This window comes from Lynx rufus, unplaced genomic scaffold, assembly GCF_022079265.1.
Source record: "Lynx rufus isolate CCGP_SWC_20201006 ecotype Redwood Valley unplaced genomic scaffold, mLynRuf1.p SCAF_2, whole genome shotgun sequence".
Classification (NCBI taxonomy): domain Eukaryota; kingdom Metazoa; phylum Chordata; class Mammalia; order Carnivora; family Felidae; genus Lynx; species Lynx rufus.
This window is the reverse complement of record NW_025814834.1, coordinates 89,220,337-89,244,851: the sequence shown is the minus strand read 5'-3', so window position 1 is coordinate 89,244,851 and position 24,515 is coordinate 89,220,337. Positions and strand designations below refer to the sequence as shown.

Below are 24,515 nucleotides of genomic sequence, written 5' to 3'. Positions count from 1 at the left end.
GGCCTGTTTGTAATGGAGCTCTCCAGAGCTCCCCAGATTTTACCATCAAAAATATTATTTTAGCTATGCTAAATACTATTTTAGCTATTACTATTTTTTTAGTATTTAGTATTTAGCTAATACTATTTTAGCTATTTCTAGTTTTATAATGGGTGGAAATTGCACAAATTTTGTCTCATGAGCGAGTGAAAAAGATGCTTCTTGGGTCAGAGCAAAATAAGGAATGTGCTAGAAGGAAATCCATCCTCTCATTAAAGCCTGGTGCTTCCCTGTGCCCACTGCCCTGTGGGGACCAGTACTAAAGGGGCATTTCAATGATTCATACAGACGAGTCAAGAAAAACTTGATCCCAATCACTCCTCCACCATGACTTAAGATGACATTTATTTAAGGTCTATCTAAATTAAATAAAACCTCATTAATATATACTAGAATACTGCTTTAGATTTAGCTACATATTTACTAATATCTTTGCTCTGGCATCTTAGGACTGCTATTTAAGATCTTCCCCTTCCATTTAAAATACAACCTTTATACTTTTTTTCTTTAGCGAAAGTCAGTCGGTGTACACTTTTCCCATTCTAAGTTTGAATGCAAATATATTTACCCTGTAAACATCTTAGAGAAGAACAGAGTTGAACTACTCTGGGAAGTAGATGAAGATTGATCAATTTTACCTGACAGGACAGCCTTCTCCTAATCTCTACAAAGAGCTTTTGTCCAAGACTAAGAGGGCAATGGAAATCCTCTTATATCACCTTATACACAAGAACCAATAATGTTGACCAAGGCTTTTCAAACATACCTTTCTTTTAAACCATCATCACTATATTTGCATTCAAAACGGGACAGAAAATAACTAGTCACAAATGATCGCTCGACTTTACATGGTAGAACATTGATTACCAAGAACTTATACTGTCTCTTATTTTAGGGAAGAAACTGCCCATGTGCTAAGTAAACCTACACCTGGTCAAAAACCTTGTAAAAGATTGATCCATTTACTTGATTATGAAAGGTATCTGATGTCAACCTATTTAAATAAATATCTTAAAGGAACCATTTTTTTTAAAGGAAAAAAATACATCTCTCCCTATGATTGGATTTCTAAAGATTTTTTTTTCTGCTTTAACAGGTGGAGTGCATCGTGCCCAGTAGGCACAGAATTCTAGTCTTTGTTATTTGTTCAGCAGTAAGCATCTTCTCAAGAGTTCAGCCTGAAGTTTCCTAGCCAGGAAAACTTGAGCCCATGCTGTAACAGAAACACTGAAGAAGATCTTATTAATAGTGACATTCATTTTTCTTTTATTTTATGAACACAGCTGGAAAGAAACTACTAAACACCTGGGGATGGGGACATGTGGGAGCAAGGGATCTGTCATCATGAAATCTAGACAGATGCACTGAATCATGGAGCAAGAATGCATTGTATATCCTTATCATCTAACTTAGCACATGCAGCCATGAATATTGTTAGATACAGGAACCATCAGTAATTATTTGAATAAGAATTGTCTTCCAGATACTCTGTTAAGTATGAGACGTATAAAGGCAATGAGGCAGCCAGGTAAATACTTAGTTTTGAAACTGGCTCCATTTAAATTTGAATGTGTGCAAATTGATAAAGATGTTCTCTTTCATGCAGAGAAGACTAAGTTTTCCCAGTGCACTGCCAAGCTGCTTTCTATACATTACCACTCATGATCACACTAGCTCACAAGGGAGGCCTTACTGCCCCATAAAATAAATAAGAAAAAATCAAGGCTAACAGTTACATTTCCACAACTCCTACATCCACTGGCTTCCGAGTTCAGCAGTGAGAAGTGGTGATAAGAAGGAGACAAAATGGAGTTTTTCCCTGTTCACCTTACTCAGGATCTCTGCCGTCAGCTGTATCTCCTGCATGGCTCTAACTGTTCTGGGACCATTGGGATCAGTACTACAGAATCTTACTATTTTGTTTTTGTTTTTGTTTTCCAGCCCAGAGGTGATAGTGGTTTCCAGCTATTGTTTATTTGTAGCTTACCATATCATCCACTGCCAACTTTAAAGTTCTTCTCCCAACTATGTAAAAATGCCATGCCTTAAATTCCCTGTTTAAATTCAGAGTTATTTCTGTCATTCTATATGGATCCTGACTGATACACACTATGATCTTCATGTCATATCACATGATTTCAAATACAGAGTGAACAATTACTCATATCAATTTGTAATTGTTTATTTACAAGTCTGTTTTATCCTTGCATGTGAACATTTGGGATCAGAGACACTGTTTTATTTTTCAATCTCTAATAACGAGCACAGGGACAAATACATTATAGATGCTCAGTAAATACTTCTTGAATAAAGGAAGTGATGATTGAATATAATGCTACAAAATAAGGTATAGAAAGGCAGATATGAAAAGTGCAGTCTAGTTCCAGAATATCTTTCTAGAGATAAAATGCCTACACTGAGTTTCCAAAGATAAGTGTTTTCTGATGAACAGGAACAAATAAAGATGTTTTAAACAGTGGGAACAAGATATGCAAAACCAAAAAGCCACTGAGTGTAACGGATCCAGTAAGTTTTTGTTAGCTGAAATCTAAGGTGCACAACAAGTCCAGAAGAGGAGGCTGGAGATGGGGACACTGTCTATCTTGTTAAGGAGTTTTTCATTCATATATTTTGCTTAAGAAGGGGCCCACTATTAATTCTGCATCTTAGAAAGACTTGCTGACTAAACCGATCATGGATCAGAATGGGTTAGTACAGATGGCCAAAATAAAAGTGTTAAGGTTATTACTTTAACATTGTTGAAATGTTGTTATGAGCAGAACTCAGACAGAATCAGTTTAGACAGGCAGATGTTGATGGATTCTGGAGCTAGCTAACAGTGAGAAAAACTGGAATTGGTGAGTATTTTTAGTAAGGTGAGGGAAAAGGAATATTCTAGTGTGATGTCAGGAGTCTGGTGTGGGTCATTATATGGATCATGACAAAATTAAACAAGATACCCAAAGGAAGAGAAGAGTAGGTTACAGTAAAATATGATGGGTTCCGATTTGGACATAAGTTTGATATGCCTGTGGGGCATCCATGTGAAGTGTGTAGGAGACAGTCAAAAATACACACCTGGATCTCAGGAGAGAAGAAAAAAGCAGAGGTAGGAGTCACAGGTAAGTAGGCGGTAGCTAAAGTAAATAGGATGACTCAGAAAGATAGGATGATTTAAATTAAGATTGGAAGGCAGAAGATGTAGACTCAGGAAAGAACAAGAGTTTGGAAGTTGCTGTGGTGAAAAGGGAGATTGGGGTGTTGAAGGAGAAATTGTAGGCGGCCACAGGGCTCAAGGCAATTCAGGAGACAGCACAGTATGATAGAGGGAGACATCAGGAATCAAAATGTTCCAGATTAGACAGATACACATACACTGTGAATAAAAAAGTGAATTTGTGTGACCTTCTTGCTTTATTTTGCTACAAGAAACATGGCCATAAAAGAAATGAGAGAGGGGCCATTTTCTGAAATGTCTTCTTATACCCAAGGCAGGACTCAGCACTAGGTCTTGCATTTAACCTAGGTTTCTAGAAAAATAAATGAGAATAATTGTGAAAAAATATCCAAAACACTTGGTGTTTTGAAGAATTTCTGCTTCTCTTCCTCTTGCACCAATATTGGAACTCTCTGTACAGACTAGGAAAAGGACTGAGAAAATGAGCTGAGGATTTTTTAGGCCATCATCATGTAGGCAGTGACACAACATTCAAAATCAAGGTTAATAAACCCTGAAAGGCTATTGCTTTTCCCAATTCATTGTGTGTCAGCAAGACTTTTAGCTTAGTAATACCCTTTCCAGGACAGGAGAAGAAGGGACTAATCTAAGTTGATTAAAAACAAACAAACACAACACACAAAATATAGCATCATTCTGCTATGGGTCGTGTACATAGTACATATCCAAAACAAATGTAATTTTTTAAAGGTCAACTCAGTGCCATTTTCCCCGATGATCAAAGGAGAAAATCTTACTGTATTCTGTATCCCTAACTCACTTAAAAAAAAGAAACACTAAGGCAAATCAATTTTTAGACAATATTTGTTTCATGACACACTTAAAGAGCAGCTGCCTTTAACATTCATACACACTAAGCTGACCACTATTAGAAAATAACTTTTCTTGAATACACAAAAGTCATTTTAAATCTTTATTTATTTTGAGAAAGAGAGAGAGAGAGGGCACACACAGTGGAGGGGAGGGGGAAGGGAGGAAGAGAGAGAATCCCAAGCAGGCTCCAAGCTGTCAGCGCAGAGCCAGACATGGGGCTCAATCTCATGTACTGTGAGATCATGACCTGAGCCAAAATCAAGAGTCACTTAACCAACTGAGCCACCCAAGTACACCCAGAAAAGAGTCATTTAAAAAAACTCGTCCTGGTTTCTCCTCATTCCCTTTCTTGTTTGTCATACAAAGGTTCATATATAAGTGGATATAAGCATTTGACTTTTTCTTGCATAGTAACCTGTTGAGGGGAAATTAGCCTCAGGGCTATGTTTAGTTACCAGTGCACAACTGATGTCCAGAGCCCTAAGACAGACAAAAATTGCAGTCTAGCAGCACCCTGATTCAAAATATGAGTTCCTGGTTAATAAAGCTGAGCTAACATTTGACTCACAAAACTGGGTAGGATCATATCTCAACACCTATGTAGCTGCAAAAGCTCCCAGGTAATCTACCTCTAATCGATTTCCTCAGGGAGGAGGGTACATTAAAGAGAGTACACAAGTGTCTTTAACTCTGGCTAAAATTCATATTTATATATTTATATGCATAGATTTATATTTAAATATATATTTATATGTGAAAACATGTTTATATAATTGCCCATATCCCAAATAAATTGGAAGCTCTCAGTACAAGGCTGTGTATGGTGTAGCTATGCTCCATATGTCCCTTCTATGATTTGATTAATGTTAGAGACTTAATAAATGTCTTAGAAATGTTGATGCAGGTAGATGTTCCCTTAGCCTAACCCTGGAGCTGACTGCAATTTCTTCTGAACCTGATGAGGAAGAAGGGCAAGGGCCTTCACTGTCTTTCTCTACTTGAGTGCCAGGAAAACAGAATACTGTGGATGGAGAGAAGGGAGAAGAAGAGAATTTGTGCAACCACAAAGATAAAAACTCTGAAAGACTAAGCTGACTCATATTGGTCTTGGACTTTTAAAGCAGAATAAAACACTAAGATACATGAATTTACTTTCAAACCTAATTCTTCTTAAATATAGCTACTAAAACTTCACATGTTGTTTTTTTTATGTTCTTTTTGCAAGTTGTTGACATCAGACTGCATTCTCTTCAGAAGGTTAAGTATTTTCTTTTAAAAATATGGCTAAACTAATTATGATCCGAGGTAACCAATTTTCCATTATTACAATCACCCATTAGAGTCTTTAGCCTTTCCCGACTATAAGCATTCTGAAAGAATAAAAGGATAATAAGAAAATACCCCCCCTTTTATGTAACAACTCATACAAAGGATCAAAGGCAAAAGCATCCCTCATACATTTTAGAAAAAGTGAAAAGACTAAAATAAGGAATAACCAATCATGTGTTTGGGATATGCACAAACAATAAGAAGCCAGATTATATAGAGTTTCTCATGTCACTGGGGGACTTTAGACTTTATTTTCAATATAATGGGGGAAAATCCATGGATTAGGTTTCAAGTAAAACAGTGATATGTCCTGATATGACCTTATACAAATTTTTAAAAGGTCACCTAGTGAATCTGTTGAGAACAGAATATGATATGACAATGTTGTCATAAGGGAGAAAAAAAACTGTTATAACAGTTATAATAGTTTTGAGGAATGGAGAAGACCCTGGGCATGTGACTATGAGGTATCTATCAGAGACGTAGAGAAGGCAGTTGGATGTAGATTTCTGGAGTTAGAAAAGAGTCTGCACTAGAAAAACAAATGGAGGTCATTGGCACAGAGATGATATCAAAAGTTATGAGAATAAATGAGAGCACAAAACTGTAAATTAAGTAGAGAAAAGAAACAAAACAAGGACTGAGGTTTGCATAAAAAGATATAAAGGAATAATAAATGAGTAGAATAGAAGTAACCAGTGCACTAAGGAGAATACCAAGTGTGGTGGTGTCCTGAAAGATAAGTGAACAATGTTTAATGAAGAGGAGAATGTAATCAGCTATGTCAGATATTAATGATAGAGAAATTAAGAGAACAAATTGTAAACTGAATGGGTATACCATTGCAGAGGTGACCTTGACGAGGATAGTTTTAATGGAGTGGTGCAAGAGAAAGCCTGACTATAGCATGTTTCTTAGAGAGTGAGAGTAGGAGAAATGGAAACAATAAATATAAGAGAAACAAAGATATAGTATAATAGATGACAGGGGAAGTGGAGTTAGGAAACTTTACTTATTCATTCATTTACATATAAATATATATATATATATATTTTTTTCAATATAGAAGATATGACTTAATGTTCAAGAAAATGATCCCGTAAAGGTGAGAAATGAATGATGTAGGAGAGAGAGAAGAAGAGCTAGATCAATGTATTTGAGTAGCCTAGAACAGATGAGACCTTGTATTGGCATCAGGTAAGACCATAGATAAGTCATTTATAGCATCAGGTCAGTAGTAAGTGTAGACATCAAAGAGTAGATATGTGTAGTGTAGTGATGGGAGTCAGTGCACATTTTTTTTTCTGGTTCCTTCAGTTTCCTCAGCCTTCTGGGAGATAAAATCATTAATTCAGAAATGATGGGTAAGAAAGGGTTGGTCTGAGAAAAGACAAAATGTAAAATAAACTTCAAGGACAGGAAGTTAGTTTGGATTGTATAATATGACTGGCTGATAATATTAAGGACAAAATTGAAGTTTATGGTAATGGACTGAAAGTCAACATGGTTGGTTGGTTGTTTTCAGCCAGGTTCACTTAGACAGATAAAGGCATGGAGTAGATGGAAAGTTGGATTTGATTAGGGATGTGGTTTTACCACTTGAATATGAGGTAGTAAGAGAATGCCTAAAGAAGTTGAGATACAATGTAGTGAAATGATTAAACGATAGACCATGGAATTGAGGAATAATAAAATTGGCAGTGAACATATCAAGTGTGTCTAAAACTGTGAAAATCTGGGAGTATAAATGGATATAATATTCTGGTAGTATTGGGATGGAAGTCCTAGATAGTACTTCACTATCTCATAAGAGAGTAAAGGTAGTGAGCCAGAAAAGATAGGTGGTTGTGGTAAAAAAGAGGGATGACTAAAAGTGAGATAATGGAGGGTTTGCAATGGTTACCAATAGCAAATTCTAGACTCTAGAGAATGGCAACTAGTATGAGTAGCTGAGATTGTAGAAAGAAATTGAGAGGCCAAGTTATTATAAATATTATCTAAAAGTACATTGAAATTTCCAAGAATTACGACAGAAGTAGTATTGGATTAGACAGAAATACGATGATTGAAAAAGGAGGAGGAATGACTTGGGTATCATGTGTAAAAGCAATGAAGAGGAATGGATAAAATCATCTAATAGCATGAGCTATAAAGCTGAACATTTTTAGAGATGGAGGGAGAGTGCTGTTCTTGCAATAATGAGGAGGAGGGGGGAAAATTACCTGAAAGTTACCGCTTTGGGCCCAATGCTAGATTTTTTGTGAGGAAAACAGTTTTCATTTGAGAGACCTGCAGGGGACTCAAAGAAGGCCAGGAAGTTGATGAATTTTTGAGATGAGGTTCAACATGCAGGGAGTTCTATAGTGGACTGTGGATTATAGAGACCACAGTGAAAGACTCAGAAAAGAAGACTCAGAAAAGAAGAAAAAATAATGATTATAGTTCTGTGGTGATGTACATAAATGGGAGGAAAGACATAATAATATATACACCTAATTAAGTAGTGATGGATTTAAGACAGAGTGAGAAGAAAGTAGTGAATTCCTAACACTTCTACTTAATTCCTAATGAGTGGGATGAAAGACACGGTGGGGGAGCTACAGAAATTCAGACCCAAAACATTGACTGGCAATATCGGCAAAAAAACAGCTCCATTTTCCCCGGCCTTGAAAAGGAGAATTTAATTCTGAAGTCAATAGGACCATCGGGTGAGTCCCAAATGAAGTTATCTGAGCCCATAAATCCTCCTTTTTAGTGAAGATACTTGAAAGCAATATGGCCAACTGCAAATGAAAGAAACCTAATAAGTATTGGAAAACATTTCAGTGGATTTTTGTATTATTTCACACCTAAATAAACTGATTTAAAGATTTAAAAAAATAATGTGTGATTCGAAGTAAAATTCAGTGTATTCTGATCATGTTCCCTATAAGTGGTATACTTAGAATTAATCCATGGCAATATTCCTCTCAGGAACTCAAGCTTTAGATCCAACTGTGACTTCTCTAAAAGCAATACTGTATTTCTATCTGTGCTCTAACTACATTAGTTTGCAATTTTCAGCTAATGAGTTGTATCCACACATAATTAAGGGAACGCTTTGAGGATAAAAACCATCTGCGTATTTCCAGAGCCCAGCATAGTGACCAGCTTATATTGGATTTTCAGCAAATATTTATATAATAGGTAAATAAAAGATTGAAGAAATGAACCATATTTCTGAAGACTGATTGTATAAAGAACATTAACTAGCATAAATACAGAAGTACAAAGAAAACATGCTTCTGAAACACTGAAGGCCAAAAAGAAAGCTATCTGAGGTAATACCCTACCCATGACACAGTCTTTGGGCATGCTTGTGAATTAAAAAAAAAATATTTTCATATGTCTTTCTTTTATACTCCTTTCTTTTGGAAGACATGATACTTCCTTCTCTACATCTGATTAAGTTCCTTGCAATTTAAAATGCAGTTATCTAACTACAAAAGTGATATAAGAATATTGGAGCGAAGAATTCTTTGCAGTCATACAAAATAGTTGACACTGAGTCAGTTTTGGAGATTATTCTCTATCAAACTGTTTTTTTTTTTCTTTACCTAGTTCAGGTTCATCTACCACATGCAGACCATATAAACATTTAATGTTCATTTTATACCATTTTTCTGCCCTTTGACAATTAAATTCACTGGAATTTCATAGTCTCCAAGACCAATACATCAGGTTTCAAATCCATTTTAAATAGTTTGTGTAAATCAGTTTTTCCCCACAAAGCCTTCTCTCAGACATATGACACTTTGTCTTATTTGCTAAATCATCCATCCATAAATATTTCTTTTATAGCTCCTTCCATTGTAGTCTATTCTAACCATTATGATCGCAATAATGGCACCTACTCTGCCCTATATTACTAAATTAGATTTCCACAGATGTACTATTAAAATAATAATTTATTTATAACTACCTAAAGTGGAGCGTTTATTTGATCTTTAAACACATTAGTTCAAATATAGCTTCATACCTAATCTTAGTTCATATATATTCTCCTCCCATTACACAATAAGAACAGGGGGAAACACTCCATTGTTCCCTTCAATTTTTCAAGTAAAACTGGCCTGAACATATCAAACAGATTTCAGTTTTTGTTCTGTGCCTTGTTTACTGGTGACCAGTTTTCCAAAGCCAAGTATATATAAATACATATGTATGTATTATATATATTTATCTCTAAATATATATATGTATTTTCATATCATTTGTTCAATTGAAAAATAAGCAAACATAATTCAAAAAATTATGTTTTAGTGACCATTACAATCATAAAATATGACCCTAAACATCCACAGCAATTTGTGCCTATGATGCAACTATATATTGTAATTTCTTTCTAAAGACTTAGGAAACTTGTCTGACACAATTTTCCAGTGTTAATTTAGACTGGAATAGAGGTAAATAACAAGCTGTACTGACAAGATAGTGAGTGAACAACCTTTCCATGACCTCATGAAGGTAATTGGACGATCCTTTAATATTCTACGTTAGTAAACTTATACTGAAAACCTTTGGGCATTTCTTGTTTATATTAATATTGGTCCTTTGTAGATATGTAGTACCTTGGTTGCATGCAGTAAAACATCAAAAAAGTTGTGCCACTCAAGTCACTGAACTAAGTGCTAATTGCCTCTTCAAAAGAATTATTATATATTCCAGGGGTACCTGAATAGCAAAAAATCATTATAATTTAGTATATTAGAAATATTTATATTTGCTCCGGGAAATATTTCTCACAGAAACTGTTACACATCCAAAATAAAAATAAAATGTCACTTGAAAATAGAAAAAGCTATTGAAGAAAAAAAAAAGGGAAATATACACTGGCGAACTAAATCAACTTTAGGAGAAAAACCCAACAATCAAATGGAAAAAAAAAAAAAAAACTTTAGATTTCAACACAGATAGTTAGCCAAGAAACAAATAAAAACAGTCTTTGACAATAATAAAGGATGTCTCTGTATCTGGATTTTTTTAAAGAGAGCAATTTCTTTCTTTCATAGTAATCATTTCCATTTGAGCAAGGAGTATAATAATACAACAGCAATTTAAAAATCCAATCTATGGTTTTATATGTGTGCCTCAAGTTATTTTTTCTTCTGATTTTAGGTGCCCTGAAATCCAGTACAACGTATAAACTAGAAATACAGTAATTCCAGTTTGTCAGATATTGCTGACTGCAATTCTCTAACATTTGTTTCAACCCCAGATTCGTAAAAGACAGGAACTGTTAATACCAGAGTAGCCACACTGTCCTGGCTAGCTAACCCACACAGATATTCCTGACACAGAGTGGCTAGATGGAAGAGGCTTTTAGTTTCATTCCAAGAAGTTCTTTACCTCCTCACTTTCCCATTCAAAAGGAAAGCACACCACCACACTGATGTGGATTTACCCATTTTTATAATGAAGAGGAAAGGCTTAGTGAGCTATATGCAGAAGGAATTTGGTACAATCACCAAGATTTTCCATTCTGACTTTGATCCCTCTCAGTATGTAGAATTCTTCATCTTGTTCTTCTTTTAGCAGTCAGAAATTTAATTTTAGAACTGTAATGGTATCAAATGATACTATACTATATTCATACTCCATTTCTCTTATATTCTCTTCTCTTTCCTCTCTCTCTCTCTCTCTCTCTCTCTCTATATATATATATATATATACACACACACACACACACACACATTTTATATATATAAAACTATCCAATATGTTGTTTTTACTGTGAGATTTTATTACAATATGCTTCAGTGCCTGCATCATGCCTACTTACTTTCGAGGACCATGTGGTAAAAGTTGCTTTCTTAATTTGGATCTCACAGATATGAATTTATTTGGGTATAAAAAATGGCAGAAGTAATCACCTAATGGGATTTGGAATCAAAGAAAGAAAGAAAGAAAGAAAGAGAGAGAGAGAGAGAGAGAGAGAGAGAGAGAGAGAAAGAAAGAAAGAAAGAAAGAAAGAAAGAAAGAAAGAAAGAAAGAAAGAAAGAAAAAGAAAGAAAGAAAGAAAGAAAGAAAGAAAGAAAGAAAGAAAGAAAGAAAAGACGGACAGACATGTTGGTGTTGGTGGGGGGGGGAGGGAGGGAAGGAAGGAAGTTAAAGGATCCTTCAAAATAAAATAGAAACCAATAGCAATAAAATATTTGGGACATAGTTATTTGGTTGGAAACAATTGACAGGGGAGCAAAACAAAACATAAAAAAGACAGGAAATTTACCATTGGAGAGGAATAAGATAAAGTAACAACATGATTTGGCAATCTCAAAATATTAAATAAAACAACATTTATACATGATGACAAACCACATAGTAAAAATAAATTATTGGGGCGCCTGGGTGGCTCAGTTGGTTAAGCGTCCGACTTCGGCTCATGTCATGAACTTATGGTTCATGAGTTCCAGCCCTGCATTGAGCTCTGTGCTGACAGCTCATACTCTGGAACCTGCTTTGGATTCTGTGTCTCCCTCTCTCTCTCTCTGTCCCTGCCCTGCAAACACTCTGTCTCTGTCTGTCAAAAAGTGAATAAATGTTAAAAAAAAAAAAGTATGAAATAGGATTGGCTGACCACAGAAGTGAAATAATAGTAAAGCTTTTGAAATACTGATAAGTTTTTTTTTAGAATCTCAGGTTTAAGCCCAAATTTGAACGAATAAAAGTGTAAAGTAAATGCTGGAAAAGTATGAGATATGACAAGAGTGAAGGTAGCAATAGGAGAAGGAAGGAAATGGGAAGAAAAGGGAAGCAAAAAATAAAAATGGGAAGGAGAGCAGAGGATAGAGGATCTTTCTCTTGTAAACCAAATTTATCTGGGTTTTCTCAGGCAGCAGCCAGCACTTACTGGCTCCCTAGTAACTATGCTGTATGGACATCATGCCTAGAATTTTGGGAACTCTTTGCTACAGCACAACCTGACCTTTCTCTTACATTTCCCAAGGTATACTGAGTATTTTTATTAATTTATACAATTTTATACCTGGAGGGAGTCTTAGTAATATGGTCTGAACATCTCATTCCACTGGTTTTCAAAACTACGAAGCCAGTCAATGACCAGCTCTCTGTCCTTTAGAATCTTCCCATAAAATTTCATCAAACATAATGCAACTGTAACACCTATCTGGTGAGGAGTCAACTATCGGATTGCTCTATTAAAGCACATATAGCATCAACTTCTAGTTGCTACCATATATCCATTATCCTTTTCTTCCAAGTCTGATTTTATTAAGGCAGTGTTTGTACAACTGAAAAACTGCATCTCTCAGCCTTTCATCCAAATAAGGGTGGTTGTGTGTTAAAATTCTGGCCAATGGCACAAAGATAGAAATTAGGGTCTTAGGCTTCTGTAAAGTCCCTTGTGAAGGGGTTTGTCTTGCTTGGTAGGGATATTTTATCCTTCTTTCCTTTTCCTGGAACACAGATGTGATATTTAGAGTTTCAGTGGCCATCTATGGCCATTAGCCTACCTTGAGGGTGGAAGGCAAGTGAGAAGGATGGCAGAACAGAAATACAAGAACCTAGAACACACATCATGAGATCACCTCACCTGCCATGGAACATATATTTCTCTATCTCTGGACATTTTTTTCATGAGAGAAAACTTCTTTTTTTTCAGCCTTTTAAAGATCTCTATTATTCATAGCCAAAGACAATTCCTAACTGATGCAACATTAGTGAACAAGGCAATGTTAAGGTGTAAGAAAACATGTAAAGAAGAATCATAGGAGTTAGAAGCTCTGACAGTCAATTATAGTGAATACTAGTCACTTAAACTGTATCTCTGTTAGTTGGTAGGAGCAGAGTATAAGTATAGATGTTGAAAATTTGAAACTATCTGGAGAGGTGCGGGAAAAACATGATTAACCTACAGAAAAATGTTGAGGGAAAAGACTAAAAATTGAGAAGGCATGGAGAATTTTATAACACGATATGCAAGCATTGCTCAGAGTACAAATTGCTAAGCATTGACTGTGTTACTAAAAATGGCTGTTAGAATTTCTCTCCCTGGAGGCCTTCCAAATTGGGTAGATAGCAATCTGCCTAGGCAAGTTTGGGTTCAGTCCAGCCTAAAGGCAGATGGATGGACTGGATGACCTCTGAAAATCCCTTCTGGCCCTATTATCCTACAGTTCTGTTTCATACTGAGAGAAAGTTATTGCTGCCTCTCTATTTGTAGTTATAGTCATACAGGAGACCTTTGCTTCCCTCTGCATATTGCAGACATCTCTAGTAAATAAGGAGAAACAAAATGTAAAGAAGAAAATCACTTTAAGCAAAGTGCAGGAGTGAATCTTCCTGACAAAGAACACATTGTTTGTTTGAGGCCAGTAATTCTGGCATAGTGTGTAGTATACTTTACCCTATGAGTTACTCTACATGAGCCCCATGCACTTTCCCACTTAATCACTGTTTCCTGTGCCTTTGTCTGCCCTGCCCAGTTGACTCAGTCCTTGCAGTGAAGTGACCGAGGTAGAAGTTAAACGCAAACTTCTTTAGGTGTTTCCAATCTATTAGGGGTAGAAGATGCATACATAGAAAGAAAAAGGATGAATTACACCAAGGCACATTTGCAATGAAAAATTCACCTCAGAAGATAATTAATACTGTGTTAGGCAAAATGCCTAGGCTTTGACCCTCTAAACATGCTTCTCCCAGTTCTGCATACTTTGTTTTGCATAATGAGTTTAAATGGGTAGGGTAAAAACCTGACTTACTGAAAAGGAATTGGAACTCATTTTTAAGTACGACATAGCACTCATAGTGAGAACTTGACTGGAAGCATCGCCTAATCCTGATTTTGAAAAGAAGAGAAAATGAACCAAAATACAGGTGAACAGCATGATCGTATGTATGCTTAAATTCCCTGAAATAAACCATTCAGCTAGATATCCGGTAGACATAGGCTAGGAAAATCTAATAGAATATTTAGACACAAATATTTTTCTATATTCATTTAGATATCATAAATTGTATATTTTTTAGGTAATAAACACTTAGATATCCCATATAAACGGAAGAGCAATTTATACTTTTTAATATTTTCCCCAAACATCTTTGAAAATTCTTTTTTTTTTTAATTTTTTTTTCAACGTTTATTTATTTTGGGGACAGAGAGAGACAGAGCATGAACGGGGAGGGGCAGAGAGAGAGGGAGGCACAGAATCGGAAACAGGCTCCAGGCTCCGAGCCATGAGCCCAGAGCCTGACCCGGGGCTTGAACTCACGGACCGCGAGATCGTGACCTGGCTGAAGTCGGACGCTTAACCGACTGCGCCACCCAGGCGCCCCGAAAATTCTTAATATTTAATTGACTTCATTAAAAATTACACAATTCAGTTTCTTAGTGCTTCTACTGAGAATATTGGATAGTTTCCTGAGACATTTATTGAGCTGCATAGATTTTTCTCTTGGCACTCTTAGTTTTGAACCTGTAGACTGAATGAGAACATGCCACACATTTCTGCTAATGGAACTCAAAAGTGCTCTTTGGGTTTGCCCTTCCCATTCTCCTTTTTATCTGATGCTCAAGCACTGGCTCATGGTCACACTGACCTAATTCAGAAGATGCTCTGAGAGCACAGTGATCTCACTTTGGTTGGCATCCTGTGGTTTCCACAACCACAGTGGGTTTTCTGGACTGGTTCTACAATCCCATTTAGCATACAGCATTCACTTGCCGGTTCCGTGCTTTCTCTAAGTCACAAACCTAATGCAGAGCTAGAATGCAAATTCTCATCTAATAGAAATAAATCTAGGTTGTGTGTTTTTCCTCAAAAATTAATCTTTAATGTGTTTCTTGTGTCTAAACAAAAATATGCAAGTATATGTGGAAAGCTTTGGAAAAACTTCAAATATACATGCACATTTCTCTGTCTCCACATTTGTTTTTCAAAACAAATCAGTGCTTGATTTGATTGTGAAGGCATTGATTATGGAAAGTTCAGAAGTCACCAGTTTGACAGCTATCTTGTTTTTCTAAATAGTATTTAATATATTGATATATACAGTTATGATGATATTAATATACATGTGATTCAATGGAATATCACTGTATAAGTGATAACAGTGGATCAGAGAAAAAGCAGTAGAAACAGATTTTTCTGCAATTTTGGACAGACTAGAAATTCAGAACTAGAAACATTGGCTGTTGGGTTTTGCCTTCAAAATTTAAACAGTCTCTATTGAATGATTTTGAGAAGTCTCATTTTTCCTTCTAGATTCCATTATGGTTGATTCCTAAAGTTTTACTTTAACTTCCTACTGTAACAAATGTAAATCTACTTCAAGGGGTTAAAATGAACTTCTCCATTTCCTTTCTACATCCCTCATCAACTCAAAGCACTAATTTTTCTCAAGGGATGAAGCTAATAGTCAGATAGGGACATAAAATTCTGCAAACTTGTTACATAGTTTTTCAGCCTGTTGTTCACTCAGCACATTTTTTCCCTACTCAACCAATTAATAAAACTGACAGGGAACATATAGTTAGCTCAAAGTGTTTTTCAGTTGATTTTCTACAAGCCATCTTACGGCTTTAAGAATGGGTCAGAAAGGATGCTGAAGCATAACGATTTTGTGCATTTCTGAGTTGGTATGTTAAGGCTCACTAATCAAAATAGGAGAATGAGAACTCAAGGTCCCAGTGTTTAAACTCTGCTCTCACACTGCTTTTCTGTGTGACTCCTGGGGATGCCAGTCAACCTCAGCTACCTGTTTTAATTCCTTATTTTTAAAGTATAAAGCTGCTTGTGTCAAAAACTAAAAAGTGAATTATGGGAGATTTGGCCTCCCGTTTGAGGTTTAGTGCAGAGCTGAGTGACAGTTTGTTATATACTTTTGAATAATATTGAAACAGTCTTATATGTCCCAAAGTTAAGATACAAGAGGGCAAAACTTAGATATAAACTAAGTTGGTAGTTTAGTAGCTTCTTAAAGATAGGATTCTGGTTGCTTAAAATACTAAATACATGTTCCAAATTCCTAACTTTCATGTGAAAAGGAGTTCACTTCATATGGTTCCCCTGTCATTTATTTTGCCTTTTAGTTACATGAAAGTGATACATTAAAGAGTAACACTTAACATGCCTTGTTTTGGGAGCTGATCAATGTAACAAATATGACCCTTTAGCTCAAAGTTTTATGATTGTAATAATGTACATATTAACCTTCTAAGAATAAATCACAGAACCTGCTACATATATGCAACAGTTCTAATCTTCTTATGCTTAATAGTAAAATATCATACAATACCTGTATAATACTGAGAATACATCCTAGAATCATTTTCCACTGTCTTCCTCTCTATAGTTTTATTCAATGCATTTTAAGTAGGTCATACTGTATCCTTATTCTAATGTAACCCCTCCAGGTCTAACACCAAGAACTTTTTTTTTTTTAAGCTTCAAACGCATCCCTCACCACTCAGAACCCTCTGCATGAAACTTATCAAAGAACTTTAGAGTTCTCTGGAGTGTACAATGTTTTCTTATGCACTTGTGTCACTTTACATATAGTTCTTGATTTTTGAAGTGTTCTTCCTTCCCTCACTTGCCTATCAAACTCCTAGAGTGAGATGCAGGTCAACCATCAGCTATCTCAGGGGAATTTTCTTGCATCACCTCAAGCAGAATTAGATGCTCTTTGTTTTATTCTTCCTTATCAATTTTTACATACCTCCATTACGACATGTGAATTCCACGAAGGCAGAAAATAGGATTTTCTACATCTTCAGTGCTTAGGTAAGTGTTTAGAATGATGTCTGTGCTCAAGAAAAGTTTACTGAAGTGAATTAATGAATTAAATATAGGGAAAACCTTACTGTGTTTATTTTGGCACTTTTAAAAAGTTCATTTTGGCCTCATACTCATTATTATTTCTTACAAATTATTCTTTGTTTTCCATCATATCAGGAAGAGAACTGTGAGGGAGAAATCCAGATAGATGAGTCCCAGTGTCCATGAATATTCATATAAATTAACAATCCCAAAATTGGTAGAATTATTAACAAGTCTCTTCTGTTGGGGAGTGATTACTGGTGGTAGAGTTGGTAAAGGTGAGTTCTCTGGCTTTTTTTTTTTTTTTTTGTGGTTTTGCACAGCCCTTCTATGTAAGAGGTTGGCATGTCTCAGTAACAGGCATAACAGGAGTTGTTTCCAACTAAGTAGTAAATCTCTATACCAAAGCAATTGCTACTTCTTCTCCTACAGATGTTAAGCTAACAAACAGAATAAATAATCTAGTAGAGTGTATGTTGCGGATATGTGGTTTTGACTTGCATCTATTTAAAACCAAAATCAACTGGAAATAGAGTATAATTCAGCAGCAATTAAAAGTCCATAATGTACCAGGATTCTTGCCACAAAAAAAGACTATATCAGAAAATTTGGATGGTAAGTTAGTTTTAAACCACCATCTATCAAGAAGAAAGATATAGATTCTGAGATGATGTTTTAATAAAGAATATCTTTAAGACATCCTTCAATGATCAATCATTTTTAAGCTATTAGTATGCTTATCTGACATTTTTAATTTTTCAAAATCTTGTTTGCAGTTATTTTTTAAAAAAAAAATAATTTTTTTTAACCTTTATTTATTTTTTGAGACAGAGAGAGACAGAGCATGAACGGGGGAGGGTCAGAGAGAGAGGGAGACACAGAATCTGAAACAGGCTCCAGGCTCTGAGCCATCAGCCCAGAGCCCGATTCGGGGCTCAAACTCACGGACCGCGAGATCGTGACCTGAGCCAAAGTCGGAGGCTCAACCGACTGAGCCACCCAGGCGCCCCTGCAGTTATTCTTAAAAATAAGTCTGTTTGAGGCCAGAGAACACGAATTAATAGAATATTAACACTAATCAAAGATGGAAATCCACTACAAAAAGATTCACTTCGAGCAAACAATAAACTACTTTAGATTATCCTTCCACATTCTGAGCTATGATATAGAGCCAAATTAATCATATTTTTCCCACAGGTAGTCATTCAGCTAGTTAGCTGTTGGTAGAAGTCGACTTATTCAAACAACCAGTAGAAATTTGGACTCCAAGTCTCTTGAGCAGGATTAGTTAAGCAATCACTTAGAATAAATCAGTGTTAAGAAGTCATATCTGTACAACAATCTATTTCTAATTAAACAGAATTTATAAAACTAAGACTGAAAATGAATATACATTTATATATATATACATATATATATATTATATATGTATATATATAATATATATATAATACACATACACATGTATATATGTGTGTATATAATACACACATATATATATATAATACACATACATATATACACATACATATATTTAGAATTGTCTTCAAGTATACCATCCTAATTTTCATACAGATGTCATTTGTCAATACAGACAATATTTATAATGGCTTTACAAAAGGATGATACACTTGTAGAAGTCCTACACTTGCTAAGAATTAGTGCTGTTTCTAAAACACATTAATTTGGCCCTGAAATCAACCAGTGGTAAGGCTCATAGCCTTTCACTAAACTAACTCAATTACTGAAACTAATTGCTTAGAAAATGCTAACACTTGAAAAAGATTTGAGACTACCTGATCACCTTAGCACAACTCAAGACAAAGAAAACAATACAGCAGGATCTATTTTTAAGTTGCACAAACTTTCACAATCAAAAGTGGTCTGAGCACACAAACCCTGTTCCTCCTGGGTAATTACAGCTGTTTGTTTTCTAGCTCTCAGCTCATCAACGTTTCAAGTGAGTTGAAAACACACTGGTGAAGTTTCCCTCCATGTGCCTTAAGCTTTATGTTGCTGACAGATGTACTTCCTCTAGCATTGCTTGCAATTGTACCTCTCCTCTGTACCTTTGCTTTTAGATTCTGCATGCCGAAATTCCCTTCTCTAGTATGATAGGCCCATTTAATTTAGAAAAGAGATTGGAAATATTTTTCAGTAGGAACTTTTAAAATGGGAATAGGTAAGATTCACTGACACAATAAAGTGTAAGTAAAAACAACAATGAAGTGCTCCAAATTTATTTGCCTTCTTCCTCAGCTTCAGCAACCACTTTCTTTCCTTCCTTCTGGGTACAAGTTAATCCTGTGTCCATCTGAAACCAGTGTTGTAATGACTAACAAAACATCACCCAAGATAAAACATTTCTTTTCTTGAAGAATGAAAAATATAATCCTGAACATTTGAGCTTAAGAATTCTTAACATTTTTAACTAAATTTATTACACTTAATTTTGTCAAATCTATTAATGACACCTAATTAATTGATCTGGATTAATTTCTGAATAATTAGAATATATGAGATTTAAGTGTTATGGATTACTAATTTTCCTGTGGTGACTCATTACAGATAATAAGATTTTCAACTTACCTCAGTCCATTTTGAGAAGGCTCTAATTTGTAAATTACTTTCAGGGTTTTTAAGTACTTTCTCCTAAGATTTTTAAGAATAGTAATATAAAAGAAAAAGCTGTGTAAATTTTTAAATATAAAGTAGTATTAGTATCCAAAAGGTGTTCGAATAAATACATTAGAATTATGGAATCCAAAATAAATACATTAGAATAGATTGTGGGTGGATGGAGAAAATTATAATTCTACATATTAAGAAAATTCTATTCTAACTGGCAAGTAAAAAAAAATGGAATGTTAAGAATTCTGAATATGCATTATTTAAGGAGTTGGGCAATATACAAGAGAATCTTATTCTTCCTTAAGCTTCATATCAAATACACTAAGTGAATATATTATACATTCAGAATTATGTAGGAACAGGTTCAGAATAGAAGAGAGAAATAAAAAAAGAACAGTATGTGTTTATGTGTGCATATTTGTATGTTTGGGTGGTGAGCTTTTCAGATGTCAGCGGGTTCCATTCCCTAATCAGTTTTAGTAAACTCCTCACACACTTTATCTTCTCAAATTTAAAAGGACATTGGGATGTTTGCTGGAAAACAATCACATAGATTACATAATCACGTTTTATTGAGACACAGAAGACAGAATCTCTTTTTGCAGGAACAGGAAGAGTTCCCATATTCTTTGAATCGTGTAAAAGCAGATAGTGTCACAGAAACTGTTGTTCCCTTGTACGTTGAAATGTTTGGTCATTTTGCACTGCAAATGCACTCTAACTAGGACTGTGAACAAAAAGAGGGCCTCTCCTGTGCATGGCCACTTGAAATATTAACATAATTACCTTAAGATTGTCAAATTTTAAAATAGCGTTTTGATATAGTTCAGTCAATCTGATATCTATTAGTTGAATTTGTTGCCTTCTGTGCATGGTTTTGGGATTTTTGTGGAAGTATCCTGTACTGAGAAAGCTTATACTGTATAGAATGTGTTTTTATTGCTCATGCAATTTAGATATAGTGATATTATTACCAATATGAAATACTATGTAGGAAGAGATGAAATTCTCTAAAATTCGATGTGGTGATTTTGAGCACTCTCATTGTAAAAGTTTTACAAGCACATTCCTATATATAAATACACCCATATAAAAAATCCATATTTCTTTCTTCAAATGAAGCTAAATTATGGAGATTAAAATACCAGTGTTATAGAAAATCATTAATAATAGATATCTTTTCATTACCCTCACCAGGAAGAAATTGATTTTTTTCTAGGAAACATTCAGAAAACAACTCGGTTGATACAAAACCATTTCCAAGACCAGAACATCACCTCCAAATTGTTAAACTTTTCCCCTTATTAATTTTCATAAAGGATACAAATATACCACCGAGTGTGTTTTGGATCCTTTATTAGACAAAAAAAGACATACCCATCTTTGATTCATGTCTTTGGCTTCATGTATAAATAATTAATTTAGAGTATGTGCTTAGAACGCAACAAAAAGAGAAATGGAATTGGAGAAAGTGATTTGGGCAAAACTGTTCTGCAAAAGAAAAGCATCTCTAAAAATCAATGCCATGTTTGAATTAATCTGGTTTCTTCTTTATTATGTGTCTATAGATGAGAAAGTTCTTCAGAAACTTGACAGTCTGATGCCTAATTAACTCATCAGAAGACAATTTTTCATTGGTTGTGACTTAAAATTAGGAGAAAGGTTGAAGATACACCCTTTAGTAAGGTAAATAGCAAGCATAAATCCACTTACACTTCTTGCTATTTCTAAGTCCAACTCATGTCACAACAAATTACTTAGGCATTATAAAACACTTTTTTTCTGGTGAAATCCAGAAATATTCAAAAGGCCAAAATTGTACAATCAGCCTCCTACTGACAAAATGAAAAAAAAAATTATCACTAATGACAAAGATGTGAAAGTTGGAACTGTTAGAGACCTGTATTAGAACAGAAACGACTGAAACATAAACAGTTATATACTCTAAATGTCTCAGTCTAAAGTATACATTCAGCTTTTTCAAAGATCAGAATAAATTTAATACTGTTTTTATTCCAATACTTTGTATTTACTTGAATCCCCTGTTTTACTATTAACATATTCCTTATAAAGTTGTGCTTTGGAGCACAATTCTAAATTTTATTAGAGAATTCAGAAATATTTTCATGTGATTCACAGCACTGAGATATGTTTGAGATATTCCAATTTGTGTAACCACTTCTGTGGAAGGATCTGGCAATGTGTTGATTTCGCTATTTTAGAAGCTTAGTCACACATGCCTATCTGAAAGTTTTTTTTTTTCATGTAATAGGAAGCCTGAATTACAACTGAAGTAGATAGAATTAGGCTATAGAAAATATAATTAATTTCTGAAAAGAAAATTAAACTCTTTGACTCCTATCATTTTATAATTCCATACTTTACTTTTCCTGCTAATATCATTCTTTTTAATATTCAATTATACAAAAATAATACATGTCACAAAGTCTTTAAATTAAAAAAGTTTCTTCTTAATTACTGTTACACATGTGTTCATAACTAAAACTAACAATCTTCTGGCTCTTTCTATGACCCTGTCAGAATTCAGGCTACGAAATGAAACTCAGCCAAAGAAGGAAGACCTTTAACTTCTTAATATGAATCTGTCCACAGAGCCAGAGTAATTCCCTTTTTGGATGATAGACCTAGTGACTCAGTTCATCTGTGGTCTCTCAACATTCTCACCAATGTTAGAACTGGTCCTTAGAAAGGACTACCTTTCTAAGATTTACTCTTTTTTCCAGTGTATCTCTCCATCTCTGGTATTAAATCCAGTTCCTTCATTCAGTTCAGCAGTAGGAGACTGGAAACCAGTCTTCAAACAAGTTTTGTTTGGCCTGTACATTGCTGACTACACAATGTTTTAAAAAGCAGTAGCTGACTTTGAACAATTTGCTCACATATAGTTATAGAATGCCTCCTGCAAAACTGGGACTTTTGGTGACCTAGATCGTTTTTGCACATGGCAATAATTAGTTTGTGTGACTCTGGTCAGAGATCAGACATGCATCTCCAGATTTCTATAGCTCCTTCTATGCCTTATTGTCTTACTGACCTCTACACAAAGGACAAGTTACTTACCCTTTGGCATCTTAGCTTCAATGCATATCCTTTTTGTTATGCTCAGCTAGTAGAAATCTGAGAGATGTCTGATTCAGTGGTTTCTTTCCTGGCTTCACCTTGGGCCCAAATTTACTTGACTGATACCTCAATTCTGTTTCCAGATTTGGGTCCTTACCTTAATCCTCAAGTTTTTCTTTTTCTTTTCTTTTCTTTTTTTCCACATTTCATTTCCCCTACCAGTTTTATGAGAATGTGCCAGTACTGATTAACTTTTTCTTAACTTTGAGATCTTAATTATTTCTTCATCCCATCATTAATATAGAAGTAAAACTCTGACTGCTCTAGAATATAGATCTTGATTTTTTTAAAAAGAAAGAATAGGGGCGCCTGGGTGGCTCAGTTGGTTAAGCGTCTGACTTCGGCTCAGGTGATGATCTCAAGGTTTGTGAGTTTGAGCCCCTCTTCGGGCTCTGTGCTGACAGCTCAGAGCCTGGAGCCTGATTTGATTCTGTGTCTCCTTCTCTCTCTGCCCCTCCCCGACTTGTGCTCTGTCTCTCTCTGTCTCTCAAAAACAAATAAATGTAAAAAATTTTTCTTTAAGAAAAAAAAAGAAAGAATATTACAAGAAAGTGTGTATAACTTCATGGAGGTAATATTAAGGAAAAATTCCTATAAACACATCATACTGAAATATTTGGTTATAGAAATTTTACTTGAAATACTCTTTGTTTAAGCAAATGTTCAAAGACATAAGCTTATGACACTATGTGACAAAGACTTCTTATTTGTCTTTTGCTCAAAAGTACTGTTTCCTATGAAATATGTAATTGTTTCAGAGTCCAACTTCAAAGCCCAAATGTATTTCTTCTTCTAATGGCATTTTTAAATAAAGCACAACAGTTGCAGGGTAGAAATGCATATTGTGTCTGGCAATATAATTCTTCCTTTCTCAATAACTGATACGGGTATGGGTGAAAGGAAAGGCAGGGCATAGGTTCTCTTTTAACTTTCATTAAACTATGAAAAATTGAATATTGTGGTTGCATCATTCCACAGATGGACTCACCCTGACAGTGCAGCCCTTCATCATACCCATCTGAGCAGTCCAAGACACCATTGCATAGTCGGGATAAATGAATGCATTTGTTGGCACCAAGGCAAGCGATGTGATTCAAGGGGCACTTGATATCTACTTCTTCGGGACCTGAAAAAAAGGCAAAAATGGGTTAGCTTGGCACCAATAGTAAAACTATTAAGCACAAGAAATTATTTACTTGGGGGCGCCTGGGTGGCTCAGTCACTTAAATGACCCACTCTTGGTTTGGGCTCATGGTTCGTGGTTTCGAGTCCCTCATCCAGCTCTGCGCTGACAGCATAGAGCCTGCTTGGTACCCTCTCTCCCTTCTTTCTCTGACCTTCCCCTGCTCATGCCCTCTCTCTCAAAAATAAATATTGAAAATGAAATTATTACCCTTAATTTACAAAACTATAGTAAATACTAAGAGAAGGCAGCTCTGACTCTCAGAGACACCAACATCAGCCCATGTGATTAAACACCTAATTCTTCAAATTGCATAGGATAG

General features: G+C 35.2%; 1 protein-coding gene across 1 annotated transcript in view; it reads right to left on the bottom strand.

Moving 5' to 3' along the window:
- The window catches only part of LRP1B (LDL receptor related protein 1B), a 1,918,909-nt gene that overhangs the window by 1,215,512 nt on the left and 678,882 nt on the right, over positions 1–24,515 (bottom strand). Inside the window, exon 3 of the mRNA XM_047084146.1 lies at positions 23,999–24,136. Coding sequence (XP_046940102.1) covers positions 23,999–24,136 — 138 coding nt within the window. The remainder of the gene's footprint in view (positions 1–23,998; positions 24,137–24,515) is intronic.